The 15901-nt window shown below is 39.0% G+C and overlaps 1 protein-coding gene across 2 annotated transcripts in view; it reads left to right on the top strand.

The window, feature by feature from the left end:
• Positions 1-15901, top strand: part of ARHGAP10 (Rho GTPase activating protein 10) — a 313043-nt gene that overhangs the window by 176590 nt on the left and 120552 nt on the right. For both annotated transcript variants that reach the window (XM_077770703.1, XM_077770713.1), the window contains exon 14: positions 10970-11044. In XM_077770703.1, the coding sequence (XP_077626829.1) occupies positions 10970-11044 (75 nt within the window). The remainder of the gene's footprint in view (positions 1-10969; positions 11045-15901) is intronic.

Genomic DNA, 15901 nt, shown 5'->3' on the forward strand with positions numbered 1-15901 from the left:
CCACTTCAGGTTATTTAATACTTACGTATTCCTGGCCATGTACATGTTAGATGGGCTTTAGTCAGTTCTTTTTGGGTGTTTCCTACAGGAAAGATATTGGAGGAAAAAGTGGTGGAGATATGGTTCCTTTTTCTTAAAGATTAGCTTCAATCTAGTTTCAAGGCAGTGAAGGCCTCTGATTTCATGCTTTCATGTGAACAAGTTATTTTGTAGTTTCATGGATGCTAGTAGAAGACCCAAGACTCCTGGGTCAGAGATGAAGGATAGTTTATTACTCTCAGTAGCCAGAATATAAATTTTGTGTGACTCCTTGATCCCTGTTTCCTAAGGGCACTGCAGAGAGAGTTAGGGGTTACCTGCCCACACAGTGGATCATATTATGAGAAGAAACTCTGAACTTAGGAAATTTGACTCTCTTATTATGGCTGACAAGCATGCCTGCCTTTTGTTCTAGATGGAGACACTATCTCTATTTTCCAAGGCTGCAAGCAAGCCTGTTCTTTGTTCCAGAGTGAGATACTGGAACAGATGGTGTTCACCCGCCCTGGGGTGTTGCTGGCAGAGGGGGTGGATGGCTATGATGTGACAAGATGCTTTGCGAGCAGTCGAGGCCAGAGTGTGGTAGATCCCAGGCACTGTGCTGCATGTTTGCCTCAGTGCTATAGGCAGAGGTGAGACGTTGACAGATTTGAGCAGGGTGTGTTCAGATTTTTTAATGGGAGTAGATGGCAGGCAGCATGGCCGGTTGGATTTTAGAAATAATCCAGGTAAGAGCTGATGGAGGTTTAAACTAGGGCACTGACAATGGAAAGAAGGGATGGATAGGATGAGTGACTTGGCAGAAAAACAGAATCTGATGACGTATTGAATATAGAAGGTAGAGAAAAGGGAAGGAAAAAATGGCAGTCTTCCCAGTCAAGGTAGATGAAGACATCTTTAGCCAAGACAAAGAATGCAGGAGGAGCAGTAGGTTTGAGAGGAATATAGATTGGTTTTTGATACTGTGAATTCAAGGTGCCTTTCCTGTGACGTTTCTGTCAGAAATAAAATGAAGGCAACAGAAGAGATGGTGGGTGTCATTTTTAGAGATGTGGAATCTTGTCCTCTCCTCTTCTCTTTTTTTTCCCCCACTCAGAGAGAGAGCGTGAACAGGGGAGTGGCTGAGAGACAGAGAGGGAGAGAATCTTAAGTAGGTTCTACATCCAGCATGGAGCTCGACATGAGGCTCGATCTCACAGACTGTGAGATCATGACCTGAGCTGAAGTCAGGAGTTGGACACTTAACCAACTGAGCCACCCAGGCACCCTGAGAGGTCAAGTTTTGAGTGTCAAAAAGTCATGGCAGGTGGGTGGTGAGGGAAAAAGACAATGGGGTAAAGGGCAGAATCTTTGGGGATCTTTGCCTTTAAAGAATATGAGGAAAAAGAATAATTAAGGAGACATAGGATAGTTATAGCATCACAGGAGAACCCAAGAGAGTATGGTAGAAAGGAACCCAGAAGAGAGGTGATTCCAAAGAAGAGGAAGTGATACCTATGTCAACTGCTCTAGATAGTTCAGGCAGGAGAAGCACCAAGAAATAACCACGTGTTAAGGGCTGGGAAGCAAGAAGCTGGAGAATAGCCAGGCTGTACAGTTGTACTTCTCACAAGAACCCTATGAAAGCATGATATTTTCCATTTTCCATCAGCATTCCAAGCCAAGAGACATGATTTGACTTGTTTAAGTCTCAGCTAGAAAGCATCAGGCTACATACAAGTCAAATCCAAGGCTGAGTTTTAAATGCTGGTGCTCTCAACAGCAATGAACATGAGGAGATGAAGACTATAGGCTGATTTCCGGAGGATGCTGGTGATGAACACTGTAATACAGACAGATACATAAAGAATAGAGGAAGTGTGAAACTGTAGACAGCAGGAAAGGTAAGCTGGGAGGGAAGACTTAAATATCAGTCTCTGAAGTGCTCATCCAGACTTGAGATGAAGCCATTCTAAAGTCATACCTTCTTCTTTCCATACTGGCTCCATCATGGACCTCTGAAGGGGCACCATCAGCCCCAGGAAGATTTATCCCCTTTCCTGAGAATCTGTGCAATACCTTGGAAAGTCTCTTTGTGGAAGACATAATGTCAGTGTGGAATCTGCATCTGACAGTATTTAAAATCCTAATAACAAGTGGCATTTTATTTTTTCTGAGTATTTCATGTATTCTAGCTCACACAATCCCTACAAAACTCAGTAGGTGGTTGAGATCTATCTTGTTTATGAGGGATCTGAGGCATGGAACGAGTTCAGGGTAAACCTGCCACAGTTCACTCAACTATAAAGTGGCAGAGCTGGGATTTGGATCCTGGTCTCCATACTCAAAGTCAGAATTATCCCATGGCTGTAGAGTAAGGTGAGAGGAAGAGTTGGTTGACAGCTCCGCTTAGTGATAATAGGGAAACTGAATTCTGCTAGGAGGCCCAGGAACTTGGGAAAGGAACACACTCCTTTCCCCAAGGTTTACATTGAAAGGAAGGACTGAAGGGCACATTTAATGAGTGGTAGCTAGATCTGTTAGATGTGGGACAGCAAGACGTCAGACCTTGGGAGAGTTTGGGGCCTCAAGTTATTAATGGAAGAAAAAACTTCCTGTTAGTCTGTAGTTTCTCACTAGCCCTGCTGGAGGAGCCCTGCCCACTGGCTTGGGTAAGTTTATATCAAAAATAGCAGCAAGTCTAGGGGTTGTCTGGTCTGAAACAATGCTGTCCTCTCATGTGGGCTAGAAACTTGAAATGAGGCCAGCCACGTGGAATGCTGGGAGTATACATTGTACCTGAAAAGTCCTGGAATGAGAACTTCTTCACAAAAATACTGGTTTAGACCTGAAATTGGGTATTTGCCTTGTGCTTTGTCCGAACTTTTCACTTACGCTGGGATGAGATGCAGGAATGACAGTGATGGGACAGCAAGCCTCAGTGGGCGCAGCTGTTCTCATGTACCAAGCTTTGGATTTCTGAGCACAGTCTCTAGTTGGTTGGGTGTAGGAAGATCACGTGAATGAAATCATGAGACCTGTCCTCAAAGTGCCTGCTGGTGGGGAGGCTATTCATTGTAGTACAGAAATGGGTTTATCTTAAAAAGAGCATGCAGAGGACAACATGAAAATGAAAGCAAGGCTTCGTAGGAAGGAAAAGTGCAGAGTGATTCCTGAAGATAGAAGCTGTCAGTAATGTTGTTCTGTCTGCTGCCCAAATAATCACCATCCAGGGGAGAAATTCCAAACATTATCAGTAGACAGAAATTTCATGTTTTCCATGAGCCATTCATAGTAAATAAATTTTGACACTCTTCTTAACATGTGCTTTATTTTTTAAATTTGGCTGTAGACTTAAGGCAAGTTGTATATGTAGTGTACCTAGCTGTTTTGATACTAATTTTGAATATTATGCTCAACTAAAGCCTTGTCATAGTGCTTGGTATGTGAGGCTCATGCATATGCTTTACACACACTGTCTCCTTTAATTTCCATGAGAATCCCATGCCATCATTAACCTCATATTTCAGGTAAAGAAGCTGGGACACAGATTGAGTAACTTGCCAGGTTGTACAACCAGGAGGTGATAGAGTTGGAAGTTTCCAGGATATGAGTAACCTTAACTCGTAATAATTTATGTCTTGCAAACTTAACAAACGTGTTTCCTGGGTATGCTTTTTTTTTTTTTTTTTTTAATTTTTTTTTTTTTTGAGANAGGCTTCGTAGGAAGCCTACTATTTTTTTTTTTTTTTCTTTGAAGTGAGGGTACCAAGATCTAGAAAGGTTAACATGTTACTGTCAGCTATAGTTCATCTTGTTTCAGGGCTTAAAAATTGTTTCTTACTCTGCTTTTTGTAGTATTTAATACACTGTATATATTAAAGACAATACATTCTTTTTCCAAAGTTCTAGAATTCTTTAAATACAGTGCCTTAAATTATGGTATTGAATGTTATGTCCCTTTGTGGAATAGAGCAAATGATGCTTGGTTCTGTCTGCTTATACTTAAAAATAATTTAATATAAATGTGTGCTTTTGACAGAAACCTTAGAATACTGTGAATCATCCAATATCTTGAAAGGGAGTCTTTGTGTATGAACCTGTTTATTTTTGTGTAACTCAGTGCAGTGGATAGTCTGGAAAGTGTTTGTTGTATTTACACAGACATGTAAATAGAATGTTTATTGGAGATTAGTTAGAAATATACATAAAGGACACATTATCAAATTTTTGTAATTTACCTGTGACCTGAAGCAATATTCTTTGGCCTTGTCATTGCTATTTTTTGAGTCATTTTTATAGCATTTCATTCTTAGCTTTGTTGCTGGATTATTTTCTCACAAGCTTTTCTTAATCATTTTACTTATAGAGCTTTCTTCCTTTTATTTTCAAGACTCCAGGTTAGTTAATGTTTATAATTGTATATAAAAATATAATTATAAGACATTTACAGTTATTGATATTTATGCATAAAATTGTGTGTGTGTTTATTACATAGCTCAAAGAAGAATTTGTCTTTGCAGCACTGGTGGGATATGTAAACTGTATATTTGTATTTCTGTGTGCATGTGCGTGTGTGTGTGCGTGTGTATGTGCCCGCCTTATTACTGATGACATGTGGCAGACTTTTGATGTAAATCCTGTGAATATGAACCTGACAATTAATGACCTTTCACCCTGTTTGTTGACACACACAAGTGCAAATAAATGATTCAGTCCTGCTACAAACACTGATCACTGATCTCATTCCATGCCAAGCACTCTACTGGTTACTAGATGAGAATTGACTGAATGTTAGTTTATAGACCCATAGCATATGGTCATTGATTTCTGTAGAATCATATACCTAGAGAATTCTTTTAATTACTTTTGTGCCTTTCACCATCAAAAGTCTTTAAGTTTCATTTTGAGTCTTATTCCTTTATAGTGTTATATCTGTCTTTTCTACTAACAAATAACCTTTTCTGTCTCTTTTTATTCTCTTTCTATATCCTTTTACTAATCAATTATCAACTTATGAATCATTTATGCAGTTTATTCTTTAATTTATCTAATTCACTGGTTAAATGTATGCCATGTGCTGAGGATCATGCAACATATGAAGAGTCCTGAGTTATCAGGTATGGATTCCACTCCTGAAGCCAGAAAGGAAAGATGAGACATGGTCTCTTCCAAGTTACTCTCTCTTTTTATTTTAATTCTCATTTAAATTTTATCCTGTCTTCACTGTATTTTACCTTAGTGCTTAAAATATAAGTACATAATAATTTTTATGAAATTATTAGGAATTTAAATGTTATATAGTTTATAGCCTGTTATCTTCTCCCTTATTTCCAATTTCTCCTTCCTTTCCTTCTGTTCTTCATTGACCTTACGTGTGTGTGTGTGTGTGTGTGTGTGTATTACCGGTCTTCTCTCTTCCGCTTCCTTTACTCTAAATGACACTTCCCGTTTTCTTCTTACTTAACAGATTTATTTGCCAGTTACGGTTACTTTAGCCTTTGCCCCCCACTTCTGTTGTTTAACTGAATTTAGCCACCCTCTTTAGCTTTGTTTTCCTTTTGTATTTGATTCTTTTATTGTCCCAGAGCATCTTATTTTCTGTTTTGCTTCTCCAGCCCACCTGCCAGGGCCTCTGAGTGGCCCCTGGTGTTATTTCAGTGCAGGTGTTTTGTATAGTGGAACAGACTTTGGTTCTGTAGGCATCATCTGGGTTCCAAGAGGGAGACTGTGGGGCAGAGATGATGATGAAACTTGACTCATTTCCTTTTTTTGACTTTCTCCTCAAGAAAGATGTGGTTGGTGCGCAGTGACAAGACTGTGTGAGATTGGAGGAGACAGGTGGTGGGAAGTAAGACACATTTGATTTTACCTTGTCCACTTTGCTCAGGGACAGCTGTCATCAACTGCTCATCACTAATGGAGAGCACTTACCCTACTGATCAGAAACAACTTATTTGTTTAAAAAAAATAATCTTTGGGCCTATAACTTTGACCAGATGAAAAATTTTTGTTATAAGTTAGAAAGTTGTAGTAATGATATCAGGGAATGTTGGTATCTGAGAAAAATTGTAAAAAGTTGGATATTTTAAGTTTTTAGCTCCTAATTATAATGTCTGTTTTGGCCCAAGTCCAGTCTCTATTTGAAATTCCAAATTAATTCCAAGACCCTAGTCATATCTCTTCTGTACTCAACTATTCCACGTGAGGCACCATGAAAGCTATTAAAAACAAAACCCAAGACTGACCTAGTACCTAGTATCTTTCTATGTCTCTGTGTATTTTGGAAGAAAAGGTAGAACACAGGTCCTCAATTATTTTTTTTTTTTTTTTTTTTACAAATAGTTTATTGTCAGGTTGGTTTCCATATGACACCCAGTGCTCATCCCCACAAGTGCCCTCCTCCATGCCCATCTCCCCCTCCCCCCCACACCCATCAGTCCTCAGTTTGTTCTCAGCATTCAAGAGTCTCTCATGGTTTGCCTCTCTCCCTCTCCCTCACCATTTCCCCTCTTCTTCTCTCCCACGGTCCTCCGTTAAGTTCCTTCTAATCCTCCTATACGTGCAAACATATGGTATTTGTCCTTCTCTGCCTGACTTATTTTTCTCAGCATAACACCCTCAAGGTCCATCCATGTTGCTACACATCAGGTCCTCAATTCTTAATCTGCAAATCATTAGGTTGGATGTGTTTTAGAAAGTGCATGGGACATACACTATATTGTATATAACATCCTCAGATAAGCAGAAATTACTTTTAACATGGTTAATTAGGAATATTCACACTCAGCGGGGGAAAATAACAAGCATAAATAATCTGATGTCAGGTCAAGCATTCAGACTTTGATTTTGGGAATTGTGGATAAGAGATTGTGGGCTTGTTTTAAAATGTAATCAAGTCTTTGGAGGAGTTATAATTATGAGTCATGGTCAGAAAAAGAGAATATCAACTGTGGGCTGGTGTTAAACAAGGTAGGATTTGATCTGCGTTTGAAGGTCCGGATAGGATTCATTTTGCTCACTGTTGAACGTTGGGCAGCTAGAACAGCACCAGGCACATATTTGATGAATAAATATTTGACAGATGAGTAATTTGAGGAGAGAAGGGGAAGAACATTTCTGTCTGAGGAGACGACCTAGAGGGAGGGGCGATGGGAGTGAATTTAGGAACTTGCAGATGATTGTTCGGGTTTGCTCTGGTTGAGGTGAATACTCCACAATAAATGTGGGTAGGTGAGGTGGGGCCCATTGTGGATATTTGTGTATTTATGCCTTACCTACTTGTTCAGCTGAGGAATCTAGACTGGATCTGAGTGATGGCTTACTCTTACCTGGGGATGGCAGAGAATTGAGATAAGCAGTGTGGTTTGAAAAAAAAAGGGAAAATTATGATGTTAAGAATGAATTATGGTTGTGTGTGCTTCCCTACAGGGTGTCTTAATAAATATGTGTGTATAAAATTCAAGACTGTGTTGAAGAAGCAGAGATCAGTCAGAAGTGTGAAGAAATTGCACACATCGACCTAGTGAATTTGGAAAGTGACAGAGAGGAGGTCAAAGAAAATTTCTGGATTCTAATACTTGGTGATTTCAAATAGTGACTCCTTGGGCTGAAAGGGGAAAATATGGAAGAGAAGCTGGAGAGGCTGATTAACTCACTCCTATGACTTGGCATAATGATTAGTTTCTATTCTTCATATGTATTTATTTGTTGTCTTTTAAATGATATGTGTGTGTTCAGAGATACAAAGTATGTTCCAATTTTCTTAATTCAGAGCTGTTAAGGACATTGTAACAAGAAACAAAATCCTACATGGTGTGTGTGTGTGTGTGTGTGTGTGTGTGTGTGTGTTACATGCTGTTTCAAAACTGCTTTTATATGAGGTTTATTTAAATTTCATCTTAAAAGAGTAGAAACTGTGTTGGGTAGCATCAATTCCCCCTTGCACCTCATATTATGCATTAGCAATTAACTCAGCTTGCCTCAGGTTGATGAATTTGAACTTGATCGATTATCTGGTAGTAATTACCCGCACAGAGTGATGATTATTGCTGAGGTAACATTCTTATTTCATTTGTTGGTATATTTCAGGCACTTCTCAAAGACACACGTTTGCTTGACTGCAGAATATGAATTGCTCTTTTGGCTTCTGGAACCGAGGTCAAACTATTTTAGGTTTCTTAAATGGAGTAATATTGAAAAGCAGTCCTCTGGTATTTTAAACTCTGGACATGGCCTTCTGGCCTCTAGGAGAAGGAAGGAATGAGGCCTAGTCTTTTCTCCCGTAGCAGGCTCAAACTCTGATTTTTGTGTTTCTTGACAATTTCCTTTCTTTTTTGTTTTTATCAACTCCTGGCAGGACTGACCTGAATTTTTTTCCCTCTCTTGGAGTCAGTGAGTTTCACATCAGGAAGGTGCCTCTCTGCTGCTTTGATACTTTAGCATTCAAAGCTTCTTTAGAACAGATATGTGTAGACTGAAGGGCTAGCCTTTGCTCTTCTGGTTCTTTGTGCTCTATGGAGATAATGGAGAGAGAAGGTGTATGTGTCTGCTTGGACTGCCATAATAAAGTACCACAAAGTGGGTGCCTTAAACAACAAAAATTTATTTTCTCACAATTCTTGGGGCTGGAAATCTGAGGTCCATGTGTCAGTAGGTTTGGTTTCTTTGGAGAGACCCTGTCCTTAGTTTGTGGGTGACTGTCTTCGAACCCTGTGTGTGTCCCAACTCCTTTTTTTAAAAATGTTTATTTTGAGAGAGAGATTTAAATTTTTTTTAATTCTTGAGAGAGAGACAGATAGAACACAGGTGGGGGAGGGGCAGAGAGAGAGGGAGACACAGAATCAGAAGCAGGCTCCAGGCTCTGAGCTGTCAGCTGCAGGGCTCAAACTCACAAACCCCAAGACCATGACCTGAGCTGATGTTGGACGCCTAACCTATTGAACCACCTAAGTGTCCCAAGGATTGGTTTCTTCTGAGGGCCATGGTTTGTGGGTGACCATTTTCTCCCTATATGTGTGTCCCAACTTTTTTTAAAAAAGTGTTTGTTTATTTTGAGAGGGAGAGAGAGCAAGCAAGCAAGGGAGGTGAGGAGAAAGAGGGAGAGAATCCCAAGTCAGCTCCACACTGCCAGTGCAGAGCCAGACATGGGAATCGAACTCAAGAACCGCAAGATCATGCCCTGGACTGAAATCAACGGTTGGGCGCTTAGCTAGCTAAGCCACCCAAGTACCCCCCAACTTCTTATAAGAACATTAAACAGATTGCTTTAGGACCTACCCTAATGACCTAATTTCAACTTAATTACCTCCTTTAAAGACCTTATTTCGAAAGATCGTCAAATTCTGAGGTAGCGAGGGTTAGGATTGCAACGTATGGGTTTTGGGGGGGATGCAAAATGTAGCATATACCGACAGACAAATGGGACGTTTGAGAAGCTTAAACAATGATTATGGAAAAATAAATGAAAGGCAAAATAGAGAAAAGGAAAATGAAGACTTGCTTTTGTAAGGAGTAGTAAGAGCTTTTATGTGTGATGTGCCTTATAATTGATAGTACGTGTTGGCATCATCTCAGTGTCTCCCCACCATAACACAAGGTGCAAGATGATGTCCTTGATCTCAGACACACCATTGAGACTCAGAGAGGTGTCCTGTCTTGCCCATAATCTCAGAGCTCAGGAGTGACTGAGCCTTAAATGGAAGCCAGTCCTTCAGACCCTGTCTGGTCTTTTTGTCACCAGTGCAGGGAGATGAAAAGAAAGCAAGCTCTCCTGGGCAAATTCCATGGCCGTTTTGGTGTTGGTGTTGTGTTGTTTGGGAAACTTTGGGGATTAGAGGCATCACCTTTTCAGCCAGTTGTGTTCTTGTTAGCTTTGACATTGGTCGTGCAGAAAATAAACACAGGCAGCAGGCTGCAACTCGTTTGAGAAATAAAGCCATGTTTGTTTTTTTCAAAATCAGTATTTTATTATGAAAGCTTTCAAGCATAAAAACAGTAGAGAGAGTGGTACAGTGAACTCTGGTATTCTTATTGCTCAGGCTCAACACTTAAAAAGATTTTGGTAAAATTGCTTCATCTATCCCTTCTTTGCTCTTAAAGCAAATCTCAGATAGATTCCTTTGGCTCTTTTCAGTGTGTACCTTAAAAAAATAGGGACATTTTCTGACATAATCTTAAGGTCACTCAGAGTTTCCTGATTGCCTCAAAAATGCCCTTTTACAGTTGGTTTATTCAAATCACTATACTATATATTGCCATGTATTCAATATACTAAATTCTGTTTGACAATATATTTTCTTGCCTTTATTTCTAATCTGTTGTGACTAGAGATACATTGTTTCCCAGGGCTCTGTAGAGGGAGAATGCAGTGATTTGGTTCATTTCGATGTATACTTTGTCGCAGTGTTCCTTGGGAGCTTCAGAGCTCCTCACTGGACAGTGCAGGTAACAGCTCTTAACCAAAAACAAAAACAGTCCTGCCTTAGTTTTGAATGCATTTCCATGGTCTTAAAGAATCATCCAAATAATTTTGATTTGATTTTTTTTTCAGTGTACTAATTAACATCATGTTATTTTTAAAAGGCTAAAACTTTTCAAGAAAAAACATCAAGAATAAACAAACATAATACATGCGAAAGTTAGAATGCATCTTTACAAAACGCATTGGTACACATGCATCCTACTTAAGGAGCTTATTTCATTAACATTGACTCATTACATTTTGTGCACATGGAACACTGTTTTTATGAGATTATTTTCCAACCATAACTCATGAATACCAAGCTGCTAAAACAAGTTGGTAAACACTTGCTTTTGTCAAACATTATTTTTATAGTCAACAGGAATGCTGCTAATGTGAGCTAGCAAAGATTCTGAAAGTAATTGTTTGTTGACAGCTTTTAAAATGTGACTGCCTTAAGTTGTGCTAACACTTTGTCTCTTCCAATAGGTATAAATGACCAAGGACTGTACAGAGTTGTGGGGGTGAGTTCAAAGGTCCAGAGACTTCTGAGTATGTTGATGGGTATGCCTCTTTTCTAATCATTTTCCATGCATTATTTGTTTATGTTCATTGACTTTATAACTTAATATTTCATAGTAATGTACAGCACACTTGGGTGCCTCGATGAGTTTTCTCCTGAGCAGAGGTAGTTGATGCTGAGACGTAGATTAGTGTTTGTCTAAGCAGTGATTATCCACTCCCTCTTACCCTGTGTTCCATTTCTTAGTAAATGGGAAAAAAAAAAAAAAAGAATGCAGCTCATGGGTGAATGTCGTCTTGTGCTTGCTTCTCACAGGAAAGTAGCAGCCAGGCCTCTGTGACTTGCATGGCTTCTAAATTGCCCGTCCAGAGTCTTGACAGTACATTTGGTTGGACAAGACCACTGGGACTCACTCATTTTTATGTTGCTTCCAAAACTGTCACTTGACAGCAAGGATCCGATTCTCGGGGATTCATTGGTATTCACGGCGGCTTGTTCGTAGTTTGCACCAGGCTCTTCTCCAGGACCATGCATGCTCCATCTGTGCTGATAACACAGTGTTCTTTGGCATCGCAGGCTGGAGGAAGCCAGCAAGTGAATTCGTTTCATTACTCCAGACATTGCGTGAATGACAAAGCGCTTTTACATTGCACGCTGCTGTCAGCTCAGTGCCACCTGTAAGGTGCCCTGCCTCTCTCCCCGCCCCAAAGCTGGCTGCCTCTTGAGGAGTGATGATAACTCATCAGGCTTGAGGGCCTGTATGTCAAACCAATCTGTCATTTTGACCTTGCTAAATATTAATTAACTTGATATCTCACTTTAATTAATCAATATTAACAGTGCCCTCAGGTATGCTGTCAATGCATTTAAAACCTCTGTGCATCTTAAAGCATTGTGGGAAGGACTCATTTTAGGGAGCATAAACTAAGATGAGTAAAATCAACTGACATGTTGCAGATAGGATTGCTTGTTGGGCTGTATTTGAATTAAGGATTTAATAAGCAATAACCTTTTTTAGCTATTAACCGCAGGAAAAATTGCCCGTCACCAGTTGGAGAGCTGTCTTAGAATACATTCGCTTTCATGAGCTGTTTTCATTTTCTGCCGCTCTGGTTTGACTTGGGTGTGCAGTTTTGGCAGTCGGATTTTCCTTTGTACCATTAGTGGTCTCCAAATTAAATACACTCAGGTTGCCGGTGGTTCAGTAGCAGCTGGAAGAGTTTAATGAGGCTACAGCATCTGCTTTTAGTTAATTTTAAAATTAGAAACACTTTGCTCATTTCCAAGTTGGTGTAATAATGATTAGAATTGGAAGGCTGTTGGTATCAGAAGGGGTTATTTTGGCTGAAAGGCACACTTTGGCAGTAAATTGGTCATAAGGATCCCAACATTATTTTTATTATCTTCTTGTTCATGTTCAAGGGAATTTCGAACAAGGGTGTCTCTGTGGTCACGGGGAAGTGTTAAGCTGTCTCAAAATTTGTTCTTACTCTCATAAAATCCCCCTTGATCTGCATCCCTGAACTAAGGTGGTCGTTTCCTCTGCTCATGGAAAATGTCTCAAGATAATCCTGAACTGGCAAGGTGTTTTAAAATATTTAAACCCTCAAAGATTCATGACCTGGAAAACTGTTTTCACTTTCCATGAGACTCAGAGCAGAGAAGTCCAGGATACAAGTGCGATACAACCTAATTTCAGTTGCTGACAAAGGAAATGCGGTGTTTTTCCCAGAAGCATTTCCTCGGGAAGCTGACGAATTGATGAGAGGGATGATACTGACTTGATTATTTCCTTATGAAGGGAGGCGGGCGCTACACACTATAAATTATTTTACTTAATCCATAAATAATTCCTAGTATGAATTTAAGATTGCCAATCACAAACTTTGGATTTTTTTTTTATTAGAATTAATCCTGCTTTCTTGGTACTTTGTTACCAACTCAAACTTAAGGTCTTAACAAAATAGATTTATTCACTGTATCTTAATTTAAAATTCCCTGAAGATATCTCTTTCCTTCCATCCTGATTCACTAAGTGTTCAAAAGAAATAATTTATACCTCTTCCAAAAAACAAGGAAGTAGTGTAGTCATGTATACTCTGTCCCGTGGATATTCTTTCTTTCCATCTTTTCTCACCTCCCTATGTTGTTCTAGGGTTCTATATCTTAAAGGGAAAAAACCCTGGATGAGTCTACCAGATATGTAGCTTTGCACTTACGGAGTAATCAAGCTCCCCCCCAACCCCGAAGTTCTGATGATTTTTCCCCATTTGGTACTGGGCAGTTGCTCATTTAGTTTTAAATTTTTATTCATATTTGAGAGAGAGAGAGAAAGTGTGGGCAGGGGAGGGGCAGAGAGGTGGGAACAGAAGATCTGAAGCGGGCTCTGTGCTGACAGCAACAAACTGAATGTGGGGCTTGAACTCACGAACCATGAGATCATGATCTGAGCCTAAGTCGGACGCTTAACCGGTTAAGCCACCGAGGCATACTGGTATAAAGCAGTTATTTTTTTAAGTTGCTGTTCCTCCAGGTAATGTTTATTTCAAATTTGGATTTTTCAAAGTATAATTTGTTTGTAATGCATTTTTCTTGGTAGAGATGAGACATAATCCATTTTTTCTTTTAGTATCTTAGAAAAAGTTCCAAGGCATTTAATATTTTTCACAAGAATTTGTGCTTACTTGGTTCTTTAGTTCTTGAGAGCTAATTATTTACTTGGATGTTTTTCTATTACTGCTTTTTTTATAGAACATATGTGTTTATTGTTCGAAATGTTTTAAGTATTTACTCTTGTGTAAAGGTTTGTGATAATTTCTAAAGAAAAGGTGAATGCTTAGTATCTTGGATGTTTTCTTCACTTTTTGGTGTGTTGTCACACCATATTTAAGATTAAAACAAAGAAAAATCTTTCTTTCCATTCTTCTTCTCTCCCCATCTTCTCCTCCCCCGCCCCCTTTTCCTCCACTCCCTTTTTTCTCTCCTGTTTTCTGCCAAACAAGAAATACGAATGATAGTTGACCATAGAAAGTCCTCTAAATAGAAATGTCATATCTACTCCTCCAGGTCAGATCATGGTGATGGGAGTTGTTTTTTTAGTCGTCTTCCATCCTGGGAGCAGAAGGTAGTGGTCGCCTGTCTCTCCCTGGACCACGCTTCTTAAGTTAAAAAAAAAAAAAAAGTCCAAGTGAGCAGTTGTCTCCTTCTCTTTTCAGGTGTTTTTCTTTCGTTCCCCTTTTGTTCTAACAGAGGGCACACATAGACACAAAGCTTTGTAAAAATGTTTCGTGTGTTTGTTTTTCTACATAGAAACTTGGGAGCACTTGGGGAGGGAAGGGAGAAATACCAGATGAGGTGTGTTTGGGTGAGTCATGGATTTTTAGTAAATGGGGTGAGAATGTAGCAGGTTAATTACAATAGTTACCGGCAGGTTAGAACTGAGATAGGGTAGAGCTGTCAGTGTTGTCCTGCTTCACCACTGAAGAATGAAAACATCAGAACAGGGAAGGGGAAATTATAATAAAATGTGGTGATAGCTTAGGTGTGTTGGTGAATTTGGTGGTTATTTGTAAATTTAACCTGCAAAATAGGCAGGATGATTTTATTTTTAGACACAGAACCATAGAAGAGATACAACTAACTTTGAAGCTTTACTTAAAAACATTACCTTGTTTATTTGTAGGACAGCTTTTTCATATAGATTGGGGGAAACAAAGTAAACTAATATAGGTGAAAAGTTATGATTTGGGATTTATAATGTATACTCTCAAAATTTGCTCACTCAGTGTGCCCCTTCAAATACTTTAAATATTACATATTCAGAATATTGCATTTAGGTGGGGCTGAAAATTTCCAGTTAAAAAAATACTGGTTACATAATTATGAAACATTCACCCAAATTAAAAGTTAATAATTTGTATTTGTGCTTGTTAGTTTTAACTAATCCATAAAGGTGTTGTCTCTTAGTCAATAAGGAAGCAAAACCCCTTATTTGCAGTAGAACATATATTCTGATTGAACACTCATGCATTTTTAAGTTTGAATCCCAAAAAAGTTATTAACAAATTTACCTAGTCCCAGTGCATCCACTGATTCTAAAGAACTGCTAGGGATGATTGAGTTATTTGAAAACAGTGAAAATTTAATAGAGGATTAGTACCATAGACACTATGTAGTCATTAGCCTCTGATGTGACAGCTACTTTTTATTCCATGAATTCAAAGGATGGCTTATTTTTCCATAGAAAGAATATGATTCTCAAAATATAGAATGATAATTTGGTAGAAAGGTGAAAATAAAAGATTTCCTTCAGAAGTCTCCTGGATTTTAAAATGCTGATTTGCTGGTAGCAAGTTGATTGAAAATGTTATCTGACTTGTATGTTAAAATGAGATTTAAATAATTGATTTAATGAGAGAGAATATTCAGTTACTGGAGTAATGGGTTGGCAAAGCCCTTAGAACAGAATTATTTAGTCCCATTTATAAAGGATTGCACCTTTAATCAGGGTGCTTAATTTGATTTCTTGAATGTATCTGTGCCTTGTCTGACAAGCTTGGTAACAAATGAGTTCTGAATTGTAGGAACTGATCAAAATGTAATCAGTGTCAATTGCCATTGTTGTAGTTTATTGCATGTTGCTGTCAGTCGCTGCAATCAAGAACTGTTGAAGTGCTTTAAAAAGTCTCCAGATTTTTGAGTAATTGATTTCATATGTATGATGTTATGGCTGTGCAATAGCTATCACTTCCTGTTTTACTTTGTTCTCAGAAAGTTCGAGGATAGCATAGTTTGAGATAGGTGAGCTGCCACCTATCTTGTCACTGCCCAAGCCTAAAGTTTCTTAAGTGGCATGCCTGACTGAATGTAGTGGTCCCATTCTGACAGGCCTTTCTTGT

The sequence above is a fragment of the Crocuta crocuta genome, unplaced genomic scaffold, assembly GCF_008692635.1.
Source record: "Crocuta crocuta isolate KB4526 unplaced genomic scaffold, BGI_CrCroc_1.0 scaffold345, whole genome shotgun sequence".
Taxonomy (NCBI): domain Eukaryota; kingdom Metazoa; phylum Chordata; class Mammalia; order Carnivora; family Hyaenidae; genus Crocuta; species Crocuta crocuta.